This window comes from Coturnix japonica, chromosome 1, assembly GCF_001577835.2.
Source record: "Coturnix japonica isolate 7356 chromosome 1, Coturnix japonica 2.1, whole genome shotgun sequence".
Lineage (NCBI taxonomy): Eukaryota > Metazoa > Chordata > Aves > Galliformes > Phasianidae > Coturnix > Coturnix japonica.
This window is the reverse complement of record NC_029516.1, coordinates 55,653,376-55,676,624: the sequence shown is the minus strand read 5'-3', so window position 1 is coordinate 55,676,624 and position 23,249 is coordinate 55,653,376. Positions and strand designations below refer to the sequence as shown.

General features: G+C 46.6%; 1 protein-coding gene across 2 annotated transcripts; it reads right to left on the bottom strand.

Annotated features, from left to right (window-relative positions):
• Window positions 1–405: 405 nt before the first annotated feature.
• Window positions 406–16,517, bottom strand: LOC107316020 (cystine/glutamate transporter-like). Of its 2 annotated transcripts, XM_032445713.1 has the most exons (14): window positions 16,264–16,517; window positions 15,528–15,632; window positions 13,558–13,830; window positions 12,296–12,422; window positions 11,418–11,533; window positions 11,067–11,192; window positions 8,859–8,958; window positions 8,733–8,777; window positions 8,416–8,539; window positions 7,580–7,683; window positions 5,691–5,787; window positions 5,037–5,186; window positions 2,627–2,801; window positions 406–1,932 (listed from the first exon to the last, which is right to left on the bottom strand). In XM_032445713.1, exons 3-14 carry the CDS (start codon window positions 13,751–13,753, stop codon window positions 1,868–1,870), a joined length of 1,425 nt encoding a protein of 474 aa, XP_032301604.1. In that variant the 5' UTR covers window positions 13,754–13,830; window positions 15,528–15,632; window positions 16,264–16,517; the 3' UTR covers window positions 406–1,867. The 2 variants fall into 2 exon arrangements, with proteins under 2 accessions (XP_032301604.1, XP_032301599.1); XM_032445708.1 differs by having other exon boundaries at window positions 13,558–15,632.
• Between the last annotated feature and the right edge of the window lie 6,732 nt (window positions 16,518–23,249).

Sequence of the window (23,249 nt, the reverse complement as noted above, 5' to 3'; positions counted from 1 at the left end):
TTCAGTGTGGGAGTACTGATGCTACAGTGCAAGCTTACAGCATAGGAATAGACTGACAGCACCTCATGATGCAGTAAAATGCCCCAAATCTCACTGCAAACCACACTGCCACTTGAAGGCAGCACCCTGTTCCCTAGCTGTGATGGTTTCCCCAGTATTTCCTGTTGTACATTAACTTGTCTGAGGGGGAGGATGAGCCCCACAACCGTGGTGTTGATCTCTGAGCTCCATTTCACACAATAACAGGAAATGGTCTCAACAAGAACAGCAACTCTAAGTTGCTTTGGAGGAAAAAAGAAAGGGGGGGAGGGAAGAAAGGAAAAGATGTTTTTAAATGGAAAAAAAAAAAAAAAAAAAAAAAAAAAAAAAAGTAAAAAGAAGAGGAAGAAGAGGAAGAAAAAGAAGGAAGAAAAAAACAAAAGCCTTTATTTATTTCCAGTCCTTGACTGTGAATTTTACATGTTCCGGTAAACTACATTGTTTTATAAATGCTACTTTGGCATTACTCTTAAGTACACGAATGCTTGGTAGATTACAGATGCTTCACATTCTTCTCTTCCTCTCTCCAGGGCCATCAGACGAGGCTCAGGATGCTGTTTCCAATCCTTTAGAAATAGATTAACACTTAAGTGATTGGAAATAGCTAATTGCTCTTTTATCTTTTTAACTTTGCAACATTAATAATGTAAACCGAAGTAATCCAACAACAGAAACCTTTCTGATGCCAGGCGTTCAAATGAGCATTTCTGTATTGATTAAGCAAGTCTTTTGACTGTAGATTTGAAGTTAAAGCTCAGACCTGAAGTCTTTCATGTCTTCCTACAGCACCAAAAGGTACACAGTTCATAAGGAATCTGCCCACAACTCATTACTGCTCTCATCTGACAAAAGCAGAATCGTATTTTTCCGCTGCTGGGACAAAAGCTGAGGGCCTGGAAGAAGAATTGAAACCTATTCTGAACTCTTCTTTGGGGTATTTAGCTATTTTTTAAATATATACATTTTTACTGTATTAGTACATTTTGAAATATCATTTCAAAGCAATGAAATTCAAAATTGAAGTATTATTTCAAAGCAAAATACAGTTATTTTGCTTATACAATAATAATAATAAAAACATTCCAAGTTTTCTTAGCTCATTATTTGAATTTCAAATGATTTTCAGATATCTCCCCACTAACCCAAATCTTTGCTTCCTGGTGAGTGAAGTTTTATCCTCCCCACCTCCTGCTTTCCTTTGCATATACTTCATCTCCGGTTTGCACTCCTTGCCCATTTACCTCTATCATCTGTCTCCATGGCATCATTTCACATGGTTGATACAGATTTCGTAGAATCATAGAACCACAGAATGGTTTGTGTTGGAAGGGACCCTTAAAGGTCATCTAGTCCAACTTCCCTACAGTGGATAGGGACACTTACAGTGAGATCAGATTGCTCAGAGCCCCGTCCAGCCTGACCTTGACTTTGATTTGAATCCCGTGCTTGACTTCCATGTAGCCAGATTCTAGTTCTGCTGTATCTATTTGCCAAGTGAGGAAATTAAAAAATAACATATAATTTGCTGAGGACTGGACTAGTCTGCAAAATCTGGATCTTTGTTTCAAAGACACTCTGCAGGCAAAGAAAGCTTATTTAACAGAAGAAGATCGTTCTGCTAAAAAAGAAAAGAGCAGAAGCAGCTGTGACTTGCTCCTCAGACCCCAACTGGCAAGCTTAGGGCTGCTTGCAGTGTGGTTTTGGCTCAGGCTCATCCTCATTTGCAGTGATTAAAAGAATAAGAGCATGGCTTGTGTTTGGAAGGATCAAAGGCATCAGGCGTGTAGCAAGTAGATTATATCTTCTCCTGTAAGTTCCGATGGTTTCTTCAGTACGTCTTGATTTCTTGTTGGACTACTTCCAACAGTAGCTGCAGTTTGTGTGTGAGATAATCTGAAGGGGGAAAAAACAAAGGAAGTTTAATCTGGACAATATCCTATGCTATGGATGAAAATCAGAATATTGGCAAAGAGTGGATGAAGCATTTTATATTAGCAGATGACTGAATCTGTTTTCTTTCTTGCTGCGTGCTTTTTTCTGTTCACTAGCTACCAGTATATCTCAGCCCAACACCAAGATTCATAACTGAAATTAGAGGTTAAAATCAAAACCAGGCTCATGTTTTAGAATAAGTCACTGTTTTTGCGCCACCAGGGCTACACCGAAAGTAAACCTGTGCCATGCACTGCATGAGGAGGAAAGGCACTTCATTTCCACATCTACACTCAAACTCATTCCACTAAACACACGGCTCCTCCACCAGGTAGCCTGCGCCATCTTTTCCTACCACTTCTCTCCCAGCCTTTCAGCATATGTTTGTGCATGGGGTTACAGTGCCTGCCCTCCACTCTCTCCACACCAGCTTTCGATCTTTTTTGTTCAGCTTCATTCAGATTTGACAGAAATACTGATCCCACAGATATGATGAAGAAATGACGGTGCCGCTCTGCTTGGTTCCTCTTGATTGTAGACCTCAGCCCTATCTTTTCTAGAAAGGTTAGGCTGGATTATTATTATGTTCACAAGCAACCACCCTACTCCTGAGAGTGCTTAGGTCCAGAATGCTGAAACCCAAGAGCATACTTACAGAGCAGTCTGTGGCAGCGATTTGACATCTTCCTATGGATTACGAGGTAGTAGACTGGAAAGCCGCTTAAAACCATGGTGCATCCAATGCTAATGTTTACTGGGTCTGAGTACATAGACATTGCCACTGTGAAGAGGCAGATGATGGTAAAAGAGACTGGAACAAACAGGGGGACCTGAGGAAAAGAGCACAGGCAAAACTGGTCATACACACACCTAACCTTGTCACCTGTGGCAACTGTTGATGGAAAATCTGAAGCCAAGAGCTAAATCCCTTTGAAACAAGCCGATCTTTGGTCATAACACTTGTGACTCACTTTGAGCTGCCTCTAGCCTGCCTGAGGCCTATGGCAACCAACGCAGGATAAAACAGACACCCAGCTCCAAAGCACCTGTGCCAAGAATGAGGTTTTGAATGACACTTTGCTGAAAGACCTAAACAGCACTCAGTGCTTCAGCCTCATTCTTTTGGGTGAGTCGATTCATCTGTGTTATTTGGAGGGTAAAACTGAAGTAAAAAGCTCTGACACATTTCCTACTTCTTTAGATCTGACCTCAGCCAAATTACTCCTCGCCACATCTGATAGAGTGAAGGAGCTGCTGACCTCACCTAGGGTGACAATCTATTTTCTTGTAACACAGATCATATTTTGGATGCTGACCATACTGAGCTTGGGAGATCAGTTGCTCTAGTGATGGCAGCTGGCCAGCCACCAAACTTGCATGCTCTCATTGCCTTTGCCAGCGTCTCCTACGTGCTCGTATTCACACAGCACATCTGTCTGAGAGATGCATGAGGGGACTGCTCTCTCCCCTTGCTGGTGTTTTCTTACCATTTTCAACTGTTTTCGAGCTGCAGGAGAAAAGTACCAGCACAGTCTCTTATTATTTGTTCTCTGTAAGCAAACTGCTGTTGGAGGAAGAAATATTTCTGACCACTGGAGAGCAGCACATGCACACACCACGTTCACACTGTTCTTTGCTCTTGCAGATAACCGTACTTTGGGTTTGAGGTGGGTCTAAAAAATGGGGAGAGAGAGGAAGAGACCACCAAGACAACCAAAACTCCATCATCTTCCTCACTCCTGTTCTTAGGAATTATTAAAAACCTACATCTCTATCTCAAACAGGTTCTCAGAAAGATATGACACCACCAGTGCTACTCGGTAATACATTTCTCCCAAGAACACTAGTTTTAAATTAAAAATAATAATAATAGATCAAACTTATTAAAAATGTGAGTCTGGGTGAGTGCATGAGCTGGCCAGTCAGCAAGCTGGGAAGTCTCAAGGTCTCTGCTAAATATGCTGTTTTTAGTAAACACCAAGAAGAAAAACTACCCCAAATTCTGCATCAGGCCTCACTCAGCTCAGGGAGGAGACCCTGGGAGTGGTGGAAAGTGCTTCTTTTCCCTGAGTTTCTGGCTGATCAGCTGCCCAGTGCCTGTGGCCTCAGAGGTCTCCTCTCCTCTGCAGGAACTGGCCAGAGGCAGCATGCAGGCGTGACTGGAGAGGGGAACACGTTGTGCATGGCCCCAGACAAATGCCGCTTGCAGATGATCTGGCAGTGGGATAGTTGCCTCAAGCAGGGGCTCTAAAAGCCGTGCCAGCTTCTGGGACTGAGCACTCTCCATAAGCAGGACCACAGCGGCCAGCAAAGAGGTCCAGGAATGGATAAAGAAGACAGAGTGTCCTCCAGCTTCCCCTTGAGGAGTGGGGAAATGAACTCCCTCGGCTCCTCGCTTCCAATTCTAGTGCTTTTCATTGCTTATGGCCACAGGTCCCATGCATTCCAAATGTGCTGAAGCTGTGCACATGGAAGCACCGTGCATGAAGAAGTTCCTCATACCCCTTGGGTTGCCTGTACTTGTAGTTCAGTCAGCATTCCATAGAGGCTGCGTGTGGTAGGGAGCTCAGTGAGCTGTGCTCAAGCTTTTCATGCCAGGAGATGATTTCCCATAAGTCAGGTTTGAGACTATTTCCCATAAGTCAGGTTTGCTCCCATGTTCCATCTGGCAATGCTCTTTTCCCAGTGACACCCTTCCATTCTTCACTAGGGCCGAGACATACCTGATACTGACATCACATCCAAGCAAAAGTCCCTTCCTGCAGCCTCAGAAAGGAGAGCATGAGAACCGCCTTCTGCAGTTCCCAGCCTGATACCTTGTCCCCTGGAGCAAGCTGCCACTTTTCAGCTGCAACTGGTGGCCCCAAGTAGAACTGGTTCTAATACAATTTAGTACATCCTTGGGACTTCCCCACATGCTTTACAGAGAAATAGGGATTTAGAGCCCTCAGAGCCTAAAGGCAATCACAGCCACATGATGCTCTACTTCTTTGAAAAGGATACAGAAAGAGAGAGAAAAATGACAGGCATGTGTTCCAGGCTGTTAGATACAAGCCATGAATTACCTTGAATGGGCTTTGCAGCTCTGGGTGACGGTAGCGATGGACAATGAGCCCAAGGGTGGCTAATCCTATGAAGAGCCATCGGGAAAAGCTGAAGAAGTTCAGTAGATGGTAGATATCTCCAATACACACCATGGCAGTAACCAAAGGGAACTGAGCATTGTAAAGATGAAATACAGCCAATTAAACCTTGCTGTGGTCCTCAGACATGGAAGGGTAATATGGATCAACTTCCCTAGCCCCGCTGCAATCACAGGTAGCTACTTCACAGACCCAACAATTCAGAGGTCACCAAACATGTTGCCAAGCACTCTCACAGACTGAAGAATGCCACTAAATGCAAAATCATGGTGCTGCAGAAAGGATGGAGACCAACAGCATTGCTGATGCTCTCTGTCCTGGGCAGGGCAATTCAAACACACAGGACCAAAAGCTTGCCGTACAAAGGCTTCACACAGAAGTATTTGCTAAGGTGGGGACTTTGAGACAGTGGGTTTGAGTCCTACTACTGACACGAGAGGACTTGCTTTTTTGCAAGCTGACCGTGTCTCAACACCCTTTTAAATTTATCAGCTGCTCCAGGTGCTGCAGATAGCCATGCAAAACAAGAAAGCCAAGACTGCAAGAAGAGAGTTTCAGATAGGCAGATCTCCTTACCATAAGCATGACAGCTGGAAGGGGTGTATGTCTTCGAATGTGGATCATGGAGAAGAGAGGAGGCCACTGCCCTTCTCTGGAGGCCACAAACAGTGTCCTAGGAAAAGACAGGGAACTCTGTGTATCAGCATCCCACATCTGCACTAGAAATGAAAAGATCAGTAGCTGGACTGATCCCTTTATCACAGGTCTGCTATTTAAGGCCACAGTTCTGCATTTAGCATCACTTTTCAGTGGATCTGGGGAAAATATCTCCAAAGATTTGCATAGTTCTTCAAGGACCAGTTATCTCAGCATGGTGCAGAGCCCACCACTGGTAGGGTCCCCGTGGGTAGCTAGTTAATAGTCACCTTTAGTTGAGCACAGCATGATCATGAGTGTGCTGAGGCTGGAAATAGAAACAAGCCAGTAGGAAGTGGAGCGTTCACAAACCTTAAGTCTTTAGAAGAGAGGTTGGCAAGCTCCTGAAGAGGGGCTGTCAGTCCTAATGTCCATCTCAAAAGGAGACTGGATTTAAGACCAAGGAAAGCCTGCTCGGCTGTGCCACAGCGGCAGCTACATAGCAGGGATAATATATATATCTCTGTCTATAAATATAAACTACATAGAGATACACATAAACTAGAGAGAGAGATAAATAAAGCACAAGTTCCTCAAAGAGCAGAGGAAGTCTTTTGCCAATTGCTGGAAAGTAGTTTTGTGTATTACAGAGATGACAGCTACACACAGGGCCAGCTATGAAACAACAGCAAAGAGCTCCTCTCCTCCATTCCTCTTCTGAATTGTGAAAGGGTAATTAAGGAGAAAGCATTGCATCCAATTTTATGAACTTAATATCCACAAACACACCATGCCAGAGCATCAGCTGGGCTGGAGCAGAGCCCAAAGCAGCTGGGGCATGAGTGTGTAACTGGTTTTATTGCTGTCTCTGTGGTTTTGCTGGGGTGTGGCTGGCCAGCAGCCAGGGAGGCCCCATCACAGTTTATATGGCCCTTCTGCAGTGATTATGTTAATGATGCCAGGAAGGGGGAGAGAAGGGTGGAAGAGACTTAGAACCTCTATGCTCTCCAGGGACTTCCCATCCTCAAAGAAAATCGCTAGCTAGGGAAGTTAAGTGGGGGGATTCTCCCCACCATGTTTAGCACAGAACTTGAGGGTAGCAGATCAAATAACTCATTAGTTCTTGTGCTTTGAAACATCCCTTTCATATCAAACGATCTTTCCTTTTGCAGTCAAAGCTGTGAAATGGAGCTGGCTCCAGAGAGTTTGCTCAGCTCCTCAGGACCAGGAGGACTCGCTATTCCATGGGCTTTGCCCTCCTCTCCAATTTCAAGGCTCCCCCAAGGACACAGTATAGTCGCCATTGGAGTTGGCAAGATAACTTTTCCATGGAACAAAGTTCTTATTATTGTTCCAACAGGGCTTGTTGAGCCTCAGCTATTGCTTTGGGAATGACCTGGCCCTGATAATGTTTCACCAAACTCAAAGCAAAGTTCTCCAGGGAGCGCTTGTTTTAGCCAGAGGTCCTCACAACACAGCGACTTGTACCCCACAGCAAAGGCGCTGGGTGAAGACAGCAGACAATGACTCTGCTTCACTGAGCAGCAACCATGTCAACAAAGCTCATAAGTTCACCAGAAACACTGGTGTTTCACTTCAAGATGGAATATAAAGTGTGGGGACAGGTAAAAATCTTGGTTTTCTGGCCAGCCAGAGTTTAGACCTAGCCAGGAAAGGGAGGAAGACACCTTTAGACAGCCAGCAGCTTATGTATTGGGAGTCAAAGGCCTTGATTTTCTCACAAAATGCCATCAAATGGTTGTCATGTAGACAGGTTCTTCCCTCCAATATATTAAACCAAAAATGCAACACATTTTGAGGGATCTGACCTTGAAAATGTGAGGATTCCTCCATTCATGGTGCCAAAGCAGGACAGCGCAACAAGGACAGGGACCACTGAGATCAGGTTTGTGCAGGCTTGCTGCACAAAACTCTGAAAGAAGAGCAATTGTGAATGCAGAAACATGCAGCAATCTCCAGATAAGATCAGATACAAGAAGAAAAAGTTTTCTCCAATGAAGGATTAAAATACAACTCAAAATTTTGCCTTTTCTACTGCTATCTCTTCATAGAATGGCTTAGGGACCTCAAAACCCAACCAGCCCCAACCCCCTGCCACAGGCGGAGCTTCCACCCACCAGCTCAGGCTGCCCATCCAACCTGGCCTCAAGTGCCTCCAGGGATGGGGCACCCACAGCTTCTCTGGGCAGCTGTGCCAGTGCCTCACTGCCCTCTGAGTAAAGAACTTCCACCTAACAACTAACCTAAATTTCTCCTCTTTTAGTTTAAAGCTATTCTCCCTTGTTCTATCCCTATTAGACTATGAAAGAAGTCAGCTCCCCTTCCTGCTTGTCAGTTCCTTTCAAGTACTGGAAGGTCTCAGTAAGGTCCTCTGGAGCTTTCTCTTACCCAGGCTGAACAATCCCAACTCATTCAACCTTTCCTAAGAGAGTTGCTCCACCCCTCCAGCCCTTTATCTGCAGGTTCTTTTTCATTCTCTTTTAGGAATGACTAGAAATTCATGTTGTCCAATAATACGGGGAAACAACAAAGAAAAACAAAAGTCTTTTATGAGGAAAATTATCTTTTAGACCCTTGTCAAAACCATCCCTTCCAGTATAAACCGACCACACTAAAACCAGCTATCAGTAGGGTGACAACTCACCACAGCAACAGCTGGAGAAGCCAGAACATCTTGTGTTCCCAGGGCGGTGTAATAGGAGATGTTGGTGAGCATATAGCCTACAATGACGGTGATCACAGACACAATGACAGCCAGGGGGATGTTTCTGTAAGAAAGGGGAAGAGAGACAAGCAGTGAACAAGCTGTTATCTCTTCGTTTCTCATCGTGTTACTGCAGACTACAGCTGCTGTTGGTTAAGCGAACCCACAGACTTATTTCCTTCCTGTTTGCTAGTGTTTAGGGATGCAGTGGTTGCCCAGGGCTGAGGCACAAAAGCCATCTACTTCTCCAGCCTTACCGTTCGGGTCTGACCAACTCCTCACGCACAAAGCTGGTCTGGAACCTGTGCAGACACAAGGAGAGGCAATGAAGCATCTCTCAGACAGTGACACGCCATCAGTGAGTTGCCCTCCCATCAACCTACCAGCCTGAATAGGCGAACATGCCTGCATAAAAAGCCAAGGGCAGCTTATCTGGAACCAGCAACTGCCTGTCAAAAGCATCCTGGAAGTTTTTGGTGTGGCCTACAGAGGAGAAAAAACAACAGGTGCATCAGAGATGGACATGGTTCCCTCAGGCTGTGTCCCACCTGCCCAAGCCTGGGAGAAGTGTTTGTGACTTTGTGGGGACCAGTTATTCAGATCTCTCGCACTGTTTTAATTTGCAGTGCTGTGTTGGCATAGACAGGGAAAGAAGAAATCTATCATCTCCTGTCCAGCTACAAGAGAAATGTCAGGAAAGGCACTGTCTGTAAATGGCAGATCATGGAGAGGAGAAGACAGTTCTCCTATCCTTTCTTACAGCCCAGCTCTGATTCCCTGAGCTGACCCCTCTCCCCATCCACTGGCAGCCAGATGCTGGCTCTGTTTGATGTTGTGCAGCCACAAGGCAGCTAATGCAGCTCCCCCGGCCCCATGCTGCGCGGAGCATGGGAACCGGGTGCAGGGGCTACTGGCGTGGGAATGGCCCCGCAGGAGGGGAAGTGGGGACACAGGGGGAAAACAAATGCAGTAATAAAAACTAGAGGTGATTGGATCAAAGTGCATTTTACCAGCTCCTCCGGTTTTCCTAAAAGTGCTCAGCTTGAAATAAATCTGATGTGATGAGTGGATGAGAAATGGTCAGTTTTACAGAGCCATTCTTCCTCAGAAAAGTAAAAAAAACCAAACGTACAGATCAAAGTCAGGGTATTGGTTATGGGGCAGATTTTATCAGACCTCAGAAAAACAAGGAGAGGCATGGAGCAGCCTCTTATCTGAAGGAAGAGCAACAGGGGCACAGCCAGAAGGAGTTGTATTTCTAATGTTTTCAGATCCAAGTTGCCCTAAGTTTGGGTTCCACGTCTATGTTCAGTTTGCCATTTCAACATGTCTTTAAAAGAAAGAGGCACAGAGTTTGTGTGGTTGTTCCTCCCAGTGAGGCTCCTCAGTTGGGTGTGGGGTGTGAAGCACTGATCCAGCAGGGCTCTGAAACAAATCCCAGCCAAGGGAAGGCGATGGCAGGGGGAAGAACAAGAGTGTAAGCAAAGGGAGCAGGGAGAGGTTGGGGAGCAAGGCAGACTCACTTAAAAACAAGCACAAAAACGATGTTTAAAAAAAAATATATGGATTTGAAGAAAACTAGAATAGAAAATGGAATGGGCCTACTGGGGTAGTCTTTTTATACACTAAAGTGACTGCTTATAAGTGATGGCACATAAAAAGGATTTACTGTCTGCAATATATTAATGAGTGATTTAGAGTCCCCCGTGAGTCACATTAAACACAACCTGTCATCCCTGGGTCTCTCAGTGGATTCTCTCTCCAGATGTCACCAGCACTTATCCTCCTTGCTGGAAGACTGTGCCAGGGCTCCAGATTGCCATTTGAAGGCATCCCTAACAATAACGACTCTGGATTTCTAGCTGCAGGGCAGACCTTCAGTTCAGAAGTGCTGCCTGCCCGAGGGGGTTTTTGTGCATTCAAAGGAGCCAGCTCCAGACATCAGAAAGAAACATGAATGTTGATCCTCCTGCCTTTGTTGTTTCCTCTGCAGAGGAAGGAAACAGTGTGAAGACAGAGCCGGCTTCATCCCCTGAGTGTGAATGCCATGGGCTTTTCTATAAACTGAGGCTTGGATTAAAGCCAGTACTCTTGTATCAATCCCAGAAGATATCACTGGGAGGTTTTATCTCATGTTTTCTTTTCCTCTGGAAATGAGCATGCAATCATGCATGAGTCCATTGTAAGTTTACTACATTACTGCCTATTTCCATTAAGGGGTAAAAAGCATCAGCTGAAGCCACAGGAAGGGTAGAGATGCAGTTACCAGGGCTCAGATGGGGGCTGGGAACTCCTTACAGGGCTGTGACAGGCTCAGAACACCAGAGGATGCTGTCACATGTCCCCGATGTCCATGGCACCTGCACTGCTTTGGAAGGGCTTCAAGGCATGCAGACAGTGGGTACCCCAAAGGAAGGGGCCAGCAGAGGACTGTGCTTCTGTCAGCCCAAGTGGTCTCATACAGCCCTATTCATTCCCAAAAACCTGTGGGGAAAGCTGAGCTGGGAACACCAACCCCACAGGAGTGACACAGCTTGAAGCCAACAACCCTGCACTCAGCCCTGAGCTGGGTACATACAGCTACCACCTACCCTGTGTCAGCAGCATCATCCCTGGCACAATGATGAGCATGAGGGCCAGCAGCTTAACGATGGAGAGGGCCGTCTGCAGCCGTGCGCTCCAGGTGACGCTCCAGGAATTGAGGGTGAGGACTGCATCTGGAAGGGAGACCATGCTGCAGCCCATGCTTGGCATACACAGGAAGAAATGTCCCTGCTTTGATGGTGGGGGGGACAAGAATGCATCCTCCCACAGAGGGTGTTCAGAACAAAAGCAGCAGACAGGATGCCTTCAGGTCTTGGGCCCCAATCCCAGAATATAACACCTTGTAGGAAGTTTGAGGCAGAGAGGCCCCGAGATGTGGCATGGAGGGTTGTACTTACAGTAGCCTAGGAGAGAGACGAGCTTCACAGCAGGGACGGGGGCTGCACAGGGGGCAAAAAATGGCTCCAGCAGGTAGCGGCCGAATGCCAGAGAGACCACAGCACTGTTGGCGGGCCTGGGGAGGGGAACCAGGCAGGATCACTCTTGGCTCCATGGATGGCTTCAACATGGCGGGACAGAGGGAGCAAAGCTTCCTCACAGTGCTTAGACCCACCCTACCATGCAAATCCCATCATCTTTTTCACAGGTTTTCTCAGTAAATAGGCTAAGAGGCACATGAGGCAAGAAGATTAATTCTTAACTCAAAAACCAAAGTTGAGATTAATCACACACAGCAGTGGTTCGTGTGTCCTGCTTCATCTCAGCGCACATGGAGGACAGGCCATTGGGAGGAGAGGATTTGCTTTTTCAGGTGGAAAAAAAAAAAGAAAAAAGAAAGAAAAAAAGCAATTTACAAATTTCTAGCTTATTATTTAACTTGGGACTAAGCCAGAAAGTCTCTTTTTCCACAGAAGAATGTGAGAAGCTTCACGATGGAAGCAAAAAATCAGAAACTAACTTGTTGTTTGCTCTCAGTGGCCAAAAAATACCACAGCTCTTGAAGGACACCAGCTGCCAAGGGAGAAGAAAGAGATTCCTCAAGCACAGATCACAATGAACACATGCAACTATTTGCTTGTTCTGTCTTCTTCCTTTTATCACTGACAGTCTTTAAAGTTGTCCAGTTGGGAGCTGTTTTTTTTCCCCCATTTCCTTTACAAACTACATAGACTATTACCTGGCACCGTAACTGAACACCAAAGCAAAAATAAACCAAACAAACACAGCAGCAAACTGCAGAGCACCCAGCGAAAATCAAACAAACAAAATCTCTTACCTGATAGCAAAAAACTCTGCCCACAGAAACAAGAAACTTGGCAGAGGCCCCAGGGTTTCCAAAATGTAGATGTAATGTCCTCCAGACTTGGTGATCCTTGTTCCAAGCTCTGCGTAACACAAGGCACCTGGCAAAGTTAAAGTATAAATGAGCTGAGTAAATCATCCTTTGGATTTCCTCTGTTCTCTACGCCTTTCAGGTCCTGAAGGAGTCTGCTTAAAATAAGCAGTGAAGCAGAGGAAGACAAAAGGTTTTTAGCAGAAACCATTCCTTTCCAAATTGGTGTGTGTTGTGATGTTTAGAAGTCAGTTCACTCTTCTGTCAGAAGGAAGGAAATTTTCTGCTGTTTTGGTTAATGATACAACTTGTCCAGGGAATTCATGTGGAAAGGTGTGAGAAAGAAACACTGCGCTACACTACAAGAGACTCCTTTTGACAGATGTCCCAGAGGTTTGAGTTGTCCCCTCTCTCCTATTCTGTCAGGGTATGACCCACAGGGTGAGATACCCCATCTGCTTGTCCCAGCATGGGCAGCCCTGCAGGAGCCCCAAAGTGATACATCTGTGCCCCTTCTCCTTTCCCTCCTCCCAGAGTGATCACTCATGGTCATGCCAATGGCAAAGACCCCAGACTTTCCTTCCTCTCTGTGAGTCTGTGCCAAATCCCTGCCCAAAGTCTTGAATGTAGACAGACCCCTCACATTTAACCCAGTGGGTCTCCTTTTATGCTGCAAGCTTGCATTTAAGTGTTTTGCTGAAGCTGGGCTAGAAGAACAAAACAAATTTAGCTACAAGATGCAACAACTTGACAAAGAGGCAGCCAGGCCACAAGAGGAGACCAAAGGATGCCTCCCCATGCAGGGGTTGGGCTACATGAACAGCACACACCTGATCTCTTTTCGTTCAGCTCAGTTGAAAGAGCATCTGTGATTTTTCTTCAGGCAAAAATAGATCTTTCCCCACTCAGCCATGCACAAGCTGTATCACATGTGCAGAAATGTAGCCTATGCTCAGCAGCACATGGAACTTGAAATACTGGTAGGCATAGCAAAGAGCAAAAACCACAGTCGCTCCCAGGTAAATAACTGAACGTCTTGGTTTCTAAATGCCACATCTAGAAATGTCTGATCCAGGGTGTTTTGTCCACATGGAGCATTTCTCCATTTTGCTCTGTTCCACTCCCAGTTTCTTACACTTCCAGTTTTGCTGGCTCCCTTCACCTGCTGGGTGCTCAAGCAAAGGCCGACCCAACTTCCCACTCACCGAACATGGAGAGGAGCCCACAGGCAAACCACACCACCAGGGAGAACCCCACAGTGCCTGAGTTTTTCAGCACTCCTTTGGGGGAGATGAAGATGCCGCTGCCAACCATGCTGCCGATGAGAAGCGAGAAAGCCCTCAGTAAAGTTATCTTTTTCCTCAGAAAGACAGCCTCCTCTTTTTTCTTATCTTTCCCCATGGCTGCTCTTCTAACCCCAGGGGAAGGGCATGCATTGAGGAGATACGGAGAGCCTCAGCCGTCTTCAAGGTTCACCTGTAAGACAAGGAAAGAGTGAGGGATCTGGGGGGATCAGGACAAGATTATTTGCAGCAATCTGTCAAGATCTTTGGAGTCCTTCTCTACCTCAGGATCCACCCAGCAAGCAAACTGCAGGTTAATTTAATGGGGCCTAATTTGGGTGAGCATCGATATTGACACAGTGGCAGAAAGGATATTTCAAGTTGCAAAATCAGCAATCAAGACCTTGGGAATCACCTATGTAATTTTTTTTGCATTGCTATTTCTTTTTTCTGAGGAGCAAAAAGCCCTTTTAAGTGAGGACACAACTGATACGTTTCAGTTTCCTAATCATCCTTGGTGAATGCAAAAGCCCTGACTGCAGCTTTACCACAAAGCCTTCGTTTCAGCAGCATTTCTTAACATAATGTCATGCCAAGCCCTTTTATTATCAGGTCACTGAAGAGCCAAGGATCACTATGGACATCAGTTGTAGGACAGAGGATAAACAGTCACTGATACCAGAGATGCTTTCGATACTATTAATATGAAAACCCTTCTGGGTGACAACAAAATGAACAAGGAGCTTTTCCAAGAAAAGAGAGAGCTGCAGACACTCCAGGGATCAAGAAGGCTGACTTTGATCCAGCTTTTGTGCTGCAGCAAAATCCCACTCCATCACTCCAGCCCTTGTCCCCATCACAACACAGTGGCTCTTGGCTGCCAGGACAGCAGTGTTAAAAGCCTCATTTCCAGGCTGTCAGTGACAGGACATGGAGTCCACAGACTGTGATTGGGGACAGTTTGTTGCAGGAAAATGTTCTCTTCTTTCCCTCCATTCTGGGCTGGTGCCTTCACCAGGAAACTCTCCATCCACTTAGGTAGGTAAGGCAAATTCAGGTAGCAAAGCCTAATTTGCTGTTATCATCCTCTCCACACCCACATGCTCTGCCTGCATGTATTTTCACTCGTTGTCCGTCACAGGTACAGCAAACATTTACCCCAGCCCCATGACTGCGTGCTGTTGCAGAGACTTTACAAGAGAACCACATCTCGTTTCCTTAACTTATTGAACAGGCAGAAATCCAAACACCTACAGAAATCCAAAGTAAGTTATTTCCCTGACAGACCGCGTTCTCTGTCCCTGCAGTTCTGAGGGGACGCTTCCTGCTGCTGCTCACCCACAACACCACTCTGCATGCCCCACACAATCCCAGTGTAACTCAGGGCTTCTGCCCCACATCCATGCTCATCTCCCAGCTGGAAGAAGTGGGGGCTATCACTTCTCTCCTAGCACACAGCTGAACAGCACATGCACAGAGCCCTCTCCTCCCAGCGGCGTTAGCTGCTTTCTCTGAGATCGAGCCAAGCCTGCACGAGCATCTTCCCTATCAAGCCAGCCAAGTCTGATTATTAAGTCTCTAATGAGCCCCAGAGGACTGCACGGGCTGATGGGTCGCAGCAGCAGCACCATGGAACCACTGCCCACAACATCAGGGGCTGCCCAACACTGGGGCTGGCACCGACCCGCAGCTCCCTGAGCCCCGGGCTGCAGAAGCTCCTGGCAATTAATAGCACGCACCAAACACCGCTGTCTGCTATTGGGATTTCTAAGCAGAAGAGAGAAGCACAGAGCATTCATTTGTGAGGGCGAATTGAAATCAGTGTGAAGAGAGATGTGTTGTGCACAGATAGGGCTAAAGCACGACTGTGAGAAAATTAAAAGGACACTTATCTGGTTGGCTGGGGGTTAAACCAAGTGGGTGCATTTGCAATCCTTCAGATTCCCATTCCTTGGTAGGATCCCGGGGCGGTAAAAGGCAGCAGCTCCTCACGGGCTCTGAAATTCCACGGAGAGAGGGGAGGATAAAAAAAGGAGAGATCAAGTCAAATTTGCACACCAGGTTAATGATCCACTGTAAATAACAAACTCCGTACTTCCGTCCACACGCTGTTTTTCTTTATATACGTTACTATTGCCATATGGGGGTATTTGTAGACAAAACAGCACAGTACATTTCAGAAAGGTGAATTCTATCAGGACTTCTTCCAGACGCCTTGAAGGAAAGAAAGAAAAAAGAGGCGAGGGGGAAGCAAGCAAAAGTAATAGAAAGCTGTTTAACAGCAGTTCAGAGACACCTAGCAGTGTGCCTGGGGAACCCGCTCTCCTGCTCTGCTTCTCGCTGAATTCCAGGCACATTAACATGCAGGGATGTTAATCCTGGTTGCATTGCTTAAGAATATTCACAATGTGCTTAGCCCAAAGTAAACGCACAAAGCTGCTTTTTGTTCACCCTTTCACTTAGGCTACAGGCTCACATCATTCTTGTGCAAAAATACCTTTGCTGGAAATCAGCAGCCAGTGGGACCGGAGGAAAACAGACCCATCTCACAGCTTCCCACCTGCTGCATGTTTACTCCGTTGTTCTTCGTTCTCATCGATTTTTCTCTTTCCAAGCCATTAATCTTACCTTGCAGACACTGCAGCATGGATGGAGATGAAGGAGACCCATGTATAAGGGGAAGCCGCGTTTGCTATCTCCAGTGGTGCCTAGAGGCCCCAGCCGAAAGAAGGACCCATCGCCATGAGCACATGAAGAGATGTCACTGCCAGAAAGCCATCCACACAAACAAGCAAGTTAGAAAAGTCAGAGAGAAAAAACACCATCCCCAGCTGGGACCTGGAGCAAGCAGTGACCTCCCTCCTCTCCTATCATGCAGGAAGCGGGTGGCATCTCTGGGAAACAACAGTTCATACCTCCAAAGTCCCAGTTCAATGACTTACCAAAAAAAAAAGCCCCTACCAGGGAATACTCCTAACTGTTTACAGCTGTATTTTCTTTGCGTGGGCCTCAATCAATACAATACAGCCAAGAACAGGTTAACCCCTTCCTTTACGCAGAGGTGTCAAACTGTTCACTGTGGTCCCGCTGTTGGTTTTGTGTGTTGGTGGGTTTTTTTTTTGAGCCAATAAATGTCACTCTAGTTCAATGTCTGCCACAAGGCACAGAGTCTAACTAAATAAAATCAGCAGTGAATGGGAGGGTTTTTTTTATTCATGCATGAAAGTAGCATAAATAAGCTTTAATGAGGCTGGTGGTGGTCTGTTCTGGGAACACGATCAGAAAATCTATTTAGGAGACCTGAGAGATATTTGTTTATAGACCATAACGAACACAAGAAACTGGCTGAAAAGACAAGATGTGTGCCCCGACTTCTTTTCAGCTTTCTACAGCTGTTCTACCACCCTGGATAAGAAACCCAAAGGGACAGTAGTTAATAAACCAGCTCATTCTCACAGCCTGAGCTGTAGTAATAAACGCATGGTGATTGCTATAGGTGGAAGCATAAGGATCATTTCCAGCACCTCCTCTTTCTACAGGACTTCACCAATTTAGTCTTGAGAGTTATCTGAGAAGAGTGGAATGTCCTCATGCTTCTTTCTTAATGAAAATACTTTGCGAAGCGGTTTTTGGCCTGGGTCACACTTACCACCTTATTTAGGGGCTTCCCACTGTCCTTTGGACAAGAGTAACCATTTCTGGAAAGCAGACCGACAAGTCTGACATTGCTGATGTGATAATCACCTTTTAATTGAGAACCTGAAAACGTTGAACCCACACTTCCACTCTTTTGCTAGAAAGTGTTCCAGCTGAGCCTGGTTTTCACGCAGCAACATTCATGATGTTCTGGAGCTCCTTCCTACCAGGATTTCTGACCTGCACTTAGTTTTAAGATTATTTATTACAATCAGTCTGCCAAAGAAGTCATTGCAAATGCATATATTTTAACAAATAGCAGCACTGATTTATCTCCACAACATGTACAGATTACATGATGTCATCCCACTTTTCTGAGTGTCTGAGTGTAACTCTTCATTCAGCTGCCACAAGAAACAGGCTTCTGTGCAGCCAGAACTCATTTCCCATGGAAGTCACGCAGGAACATCGGCTCATGAGGATTTCTTCCTTTCATGTCACCTGTGACATATGCAAAACATAAATATCTGACTGACACGCACCTGATTAAAACAGACTCGACTCTTCTCCCACAGCAGCAGCTATTAAAGTCTATTAGAGAAATGTACCAGCATCCCTGTGAAAAGAACTAACACAATACCCCTTACAAACAAGAGAAGTAAATACCCCAAGCATTTGCCTCCCTGTCCATCTTTCCCAAAGGGGCCAGCGCCCAGAAAACCAGGCTCTGGGGCACAGATAAGAAGGATTTCACAACGAAACTGTGGAGCATAGCAGGATGCTCTGTGAGGCCAGCATCTTGGCTCAATAACCTCTCTTGTGGGGCACAGCGTAGGGAACGGTCCTTAGAGCTTTGTTCTTTGGCGGACTGCACTCCAAGTAGCAAGCTGTTTTCACTCTCCAGATCAGACCTCCTCCCTGGAACAAGACAGTTTGTCCTATTTGAAACTGTTTTCTTAGCTGCGTAAGACGGAACACAAACAAAAATAAATCTCAACTTTTCTATCTGGTAGAAGAGATCCAACAGAAAAGCTGAATGCGGTACCAAAGTAAGGCCAGTTTTACCCAAAATGAGATACAACCATTCAAAATTAAAAAAAATAAAATAAAATCCTGAAATGCAGCAACATTCCTGCTCTTCCTGATGATTTGTTGGGCTTCATCAGCGCTGTGGTCTGAGTTCTGCTCTGCCTTGTACGTGGAACTAGCCCCAAGCTCTTGCAGGAGAAATTCCACCATTAACCAAATCTTTGCTTTCTCTCTTGCCCTAGCTGGGAGCTATAAAAGCAAGTCCTTCCTACTACTGCTCTGTGACCAGCCAGAAGCAAGCAGCAGGCTGTTCCCTGGGGAGATGGGTCCCCATCAGGGTTAGAGGTGCTGAATGGTACTGAGGGACACGGTTTGGTGGGCATGGCGGTGATGGGTTGATGGTGGGACTAGGTGATCTCAGTGGTCTCCTCTAACATTAATGAGTCTATTCTATTCTATGATTGCCACACATCCCTGGATCTGCTATAGAGGGGGAGTGGGGTGTGCTGTTGATCAAGGCCAACATCCTCACCTGTGCTAGGAAAACAGCCCTTTCATCCTCCTTTATCCTCCATCTGCTTTTGGATGAGTCCAACCTCAGAATCTTCTTAGAAATGTTCTACAAGAACAGGACACATCTTAGAAATGCCAAAGTGGCCCCACTCATCGCCATCTGTACTCACAAAGAGAACATTCTCTGCTAATGCAAGTTGTTTTATCCAGCCACGGAGACAGCTCTCCCTGCTCAAGATGTTTTGTCAGTGCAGAGGAAACCTTCCCCTGCTCCTGTTACACTGCATGTTTGTTGGATGGCGAGCCCCATCTGACGGAGGTTCCTAACCTAACCCCACTTTAACCATCTGGAGCTGAATCCTTCCAGGACTGACTGCAATTAAATGCCTCTTTCCATATTGCCTCATATATTGTGCTGCGTTCCCCCTTAATCTCACTGAAACGTTGCTGATTTATCACCCCAGGCCTCCAGCTCCCCTAAGGCTCTATCACAGTGCCTGGCTTTCTTCTTTCTCTTCCTGCCTTGAGGGAATTCAAAAGAAAATTTAAACCTTAAAAAAGAAGAAAGAAGGAAATCCTTCACACTGGGATTATCCTCACACTCACGATTGCTATTCACCTTTGATGTAGCTGTCTGACTGATGGTTAATCCTCAGTATTTGGTGCTAACTGTCCCATTGCAGTACCTGGGGCACACACAGCCCAGACTCTGCATCGAACATACCTCAGGACTGGGGGGGACTCTCCTTTTGGCCTTTGTTCAGCTGTTGCTCATTTATTAAAATAGAAGCCAAACGCACAGTTAGGCTGGAGGGAACACATTTCCTCGTTAAACTTTTCTGGCTTTCATCCAGAGTTTCTCAAGCTATGGAGATTTGCATTTTACTGCACAAAGTTTCAGATTAATTGCTCACCATTCCCTGTGCCTCTGATGGAGGGGAGGAGCATGAGAAGGGTTTCTCTGACCAGAAACACTACCTCATCCCCGTGAAACAATACAGGAATGTACATCCTTGGTCTCTGACCGTCCATCCCAGATAACAGGGAGCAAGGAGTGGGAAAGAATTTGTCAAGGGTGGTGGTTACCAGAGGGGACAGGATAACAGCAGGAAGCAGCTCAGGCAGAGTTTTAACCCCAGGTCTGGAAGGAGTCCTCCAGGCTGTGAACACATAGGTCCTGCTTTGTGGCTGCAGTGAAGCAGAAATGTGTTATTACATCTCATGGTTTCAGGAATGAACATCTGGCACCAGGCTCCCTGAGCATTCACCAACCATAGCCCGCTAAAGCAGATGCTGAAGTGCAAAAGCACACCAGAAGCACGTGCTGAAGGGCCATTCAGATCATGACTGCGAGGAGATGCTGTTCCCTGGAAAACCTTATCCCAATAACTGCATCTACAGATCTTGGTAAGGGGTGGCTGTGTGTCACTGTGTCATGATAGGAATGAGTATGTTGCCTGTGCCAGCTTTCCCCCATCCTGAGGGATGGAACCAAAAACCCAACTTGTGTGTCTTTCCAGGTAACACATAGGACACCTCCCATTTTCAGCCATTTTTAGTGAGAATCAGATTCTAGGAAGAAGCATGTAAATAAAAGCAGATCAACACACTCACTGGGAAGGTTAAGTCAACATCGGACCATGTTTACTTAGTTTTAATGTAAGTACAGTCACAGAAGTGTCAGCTGGAACAGATCTCTGGACACCACTGGTCTTGTGCCCCATGAGGAGCAGGGCTGTTACCAGTGCTAACTCACATCAGCCATGGATTTCTCTAGCTTGGTTTTAAAAACCCCCAAGGATGAGGAGTCCCTGACTGTTCTGGGCACAGTGCTGCACCACCTGCCTGGAACAATCCTCTCCCAGTGTCCGCAATGAAGTTCCCAAGCCACCCATCATCCACAGCCACGTCATCTGCCACTATGGGCACCTGCAGCAGCTCAGGCTTCATGTATTCCTGCACAGATATACTTGTACTTATCTTCGGTGTTGCTTCTTGCCATCCCTTGTCAAACCAGCCCCAGAGACTCCTTCACATTTCCCTGAAATCCTTGGACTCAGCAGAACTGTGGGCTGAGTTGTCTGAAGCACAGAGGGCTACAGCATAGAGAAAGGTGCCAAGTGGATGTTCCCCAGCATGAAGGCTCCAGCACGGATAACCCATCCATGGTGCTCCCTTGCCCATATCCCCTGAGCTCCACATCCAAACAAGTTTCTGCCTCAGAAACCCTGTTCTTAGGGCGCGCTATTCAATTTTGTTGTAGTTTTAGGTTTTCCCTCTCTCCATCCTGGACTAGGAACCTCTCCATGATCTCTGCTCGTCAGCCTGATTGCATCATCCACAGCAGGTTGGCAGCATGGTTGCATCATCCACAGCAGGTTGGCAACCTGACTGCATTATCCACAGCAGTCTGTCCGCGTGGTTGCATCATCCACTGCAGGTAACATTAGCAAGAATAGAAGGAGAAACAAACAGCACTTCACACAGCACACAGGCCCAGTAGCTAAGAGCACTTGCAGCCAGCAGAGGTTACAGATGCCAGTCAGGATGAATACAAACCTGCATCACTGAAGGAACTACAATTGTAATTATCCATGTTGAAGTTGAGCTCACTACATCTCCTGCTTCAGGAGTGGATCTGAGCACAGCAGGGAACCTCAGGAGGTTTTTACTTTTCCCAGAGGCGTCCTGCATGAGGGAGAGTGTTGCAAAACACCGGGTCTCTGTAGGAATTCCATCCCAATGCAGCTGCTCAAATGTAATTGTGAAAAATATTAGCAATTGAATTGCAAAGGCACTGCAAAACAGCTTAGTACAAAGAAAATAAACTAGCATGCTGTGCTTGATGTAAGCACACAACAGTCTCCACATGTCACTGGAACCAGCATGATCTGCACCAGCTGAGCGCTGCTTCTGGAGACAGAAAAACACTTCCAAAGGGAGCAGCCACGCAGCCATGGCAAAGCTCTCACTCCCTGTCACAGCGCTGGTGACATGCACAGATGAGCTTCACAGACACGAGGCCTCCAGCTACAGACTGGGACTCTGCGCTTAAAACATCCCTCTGCTTAGCTGTGAAATGCCATCTTGCACAGGCCCATGGTCGGGCACAGACATGGTGGTCCCGTCTCTGTTGTCTCCTAAAAGCCCTGAGCCAGCACCCACAGTCTTAGTGCATTACCTTCCCAAGAGGAGAGCTTGTGCTGCTTTGGGTTTTGTAGTCACAGAATCATTAAGATTGGAAAAGACTACTAAGATCATCCAGTCCAACCATCAGTGCATCCCCACCATGCCCACTGACCATGTCCCTCAGTGCCACATCCATGTGGTTCTTGAACATCCTCAAGGATGTTGACTCCACCACCTTCCTGGGCAGCCTGTGCCAGTGAGAAGAAATATTTCCTAATATCCAACCCAAATCTCCCCGGTACAAAATGAGGCCATTCCCTCTCATCCTATCACTGTTACCTGGGAGAAGAGGCCGACCCCCACCTCACCACAACTGCCTTTCAGGTTGTAGATAGCAGTAAGGCCTCCACTGAGCTCCTCTCCTCCAAACAAAACAACTCCAGTTCCCTCAGCCACTCCCCACCAGACTTGTACTCCAAACCCCTCACAGCTCCATTCCCCTTCTCTCAACATGCTGAAGGTCCTCAGTGTATTTCTTGTAGTGAGGGGCCCAATACTAAACACAGCAGAGGAACAATCATCAACCTGCTGGCAACACTATTTCTGATACAAGCCAGGATTCTCTTGGCCTTCCTGGCCAGCTGATCACACTGCTGGCTCACGTTCAGCTGGCTGTCAACTAACATGCCCAGATCATTCTCCTTCATGCAACTTGCCAGCCATTCTGCCACCTTGGTCTCATAGAACTTCATCCCACTAGGCTCAGACCAGCTATCCAGGCTGTGCAGATCCCACTCTAGAGCCTTCCTTCCCCAAGGCAGATCAACATTTCCTCCCAGCTTGGTGTCATCTGCAAACTTACTGAGAGTGCACTCAGTACCCTCATCCAGGTCATCAATAAAGATACTGAACAGGACAGGACCCAGTACCAACCCCTGCTGAACACCACATATTGCCAGCTGGATTTAAAACTCCGTTCACCACCACCGTTCTCTGGATAAGGCCCTCCAGCCAGCTTCACACCCAACAAGAGTGTACCTGTCCAAGCCATGAGGTGCCAGCTTCACAGAGCACCATGGAAGGGAAGGAGGTGTTCAGCCTTGTGGCAGCATTTGCACCTGCCATGCACTGGTAGGGTCTCTCTTCTCCTCCAGCTGTGGTGGGCAAATACATCTCTGAGCACAATGCCATGGAAGTGCCTCATTCTGGCAGCAAGGAGGGGAAAAAGTGAGAGCGTTAGCTCTGGAAAGGGAAATGAGGGGGACACAGGCAGAGAGCAGTGAGAGATTAAACCATCAGACTGAAAA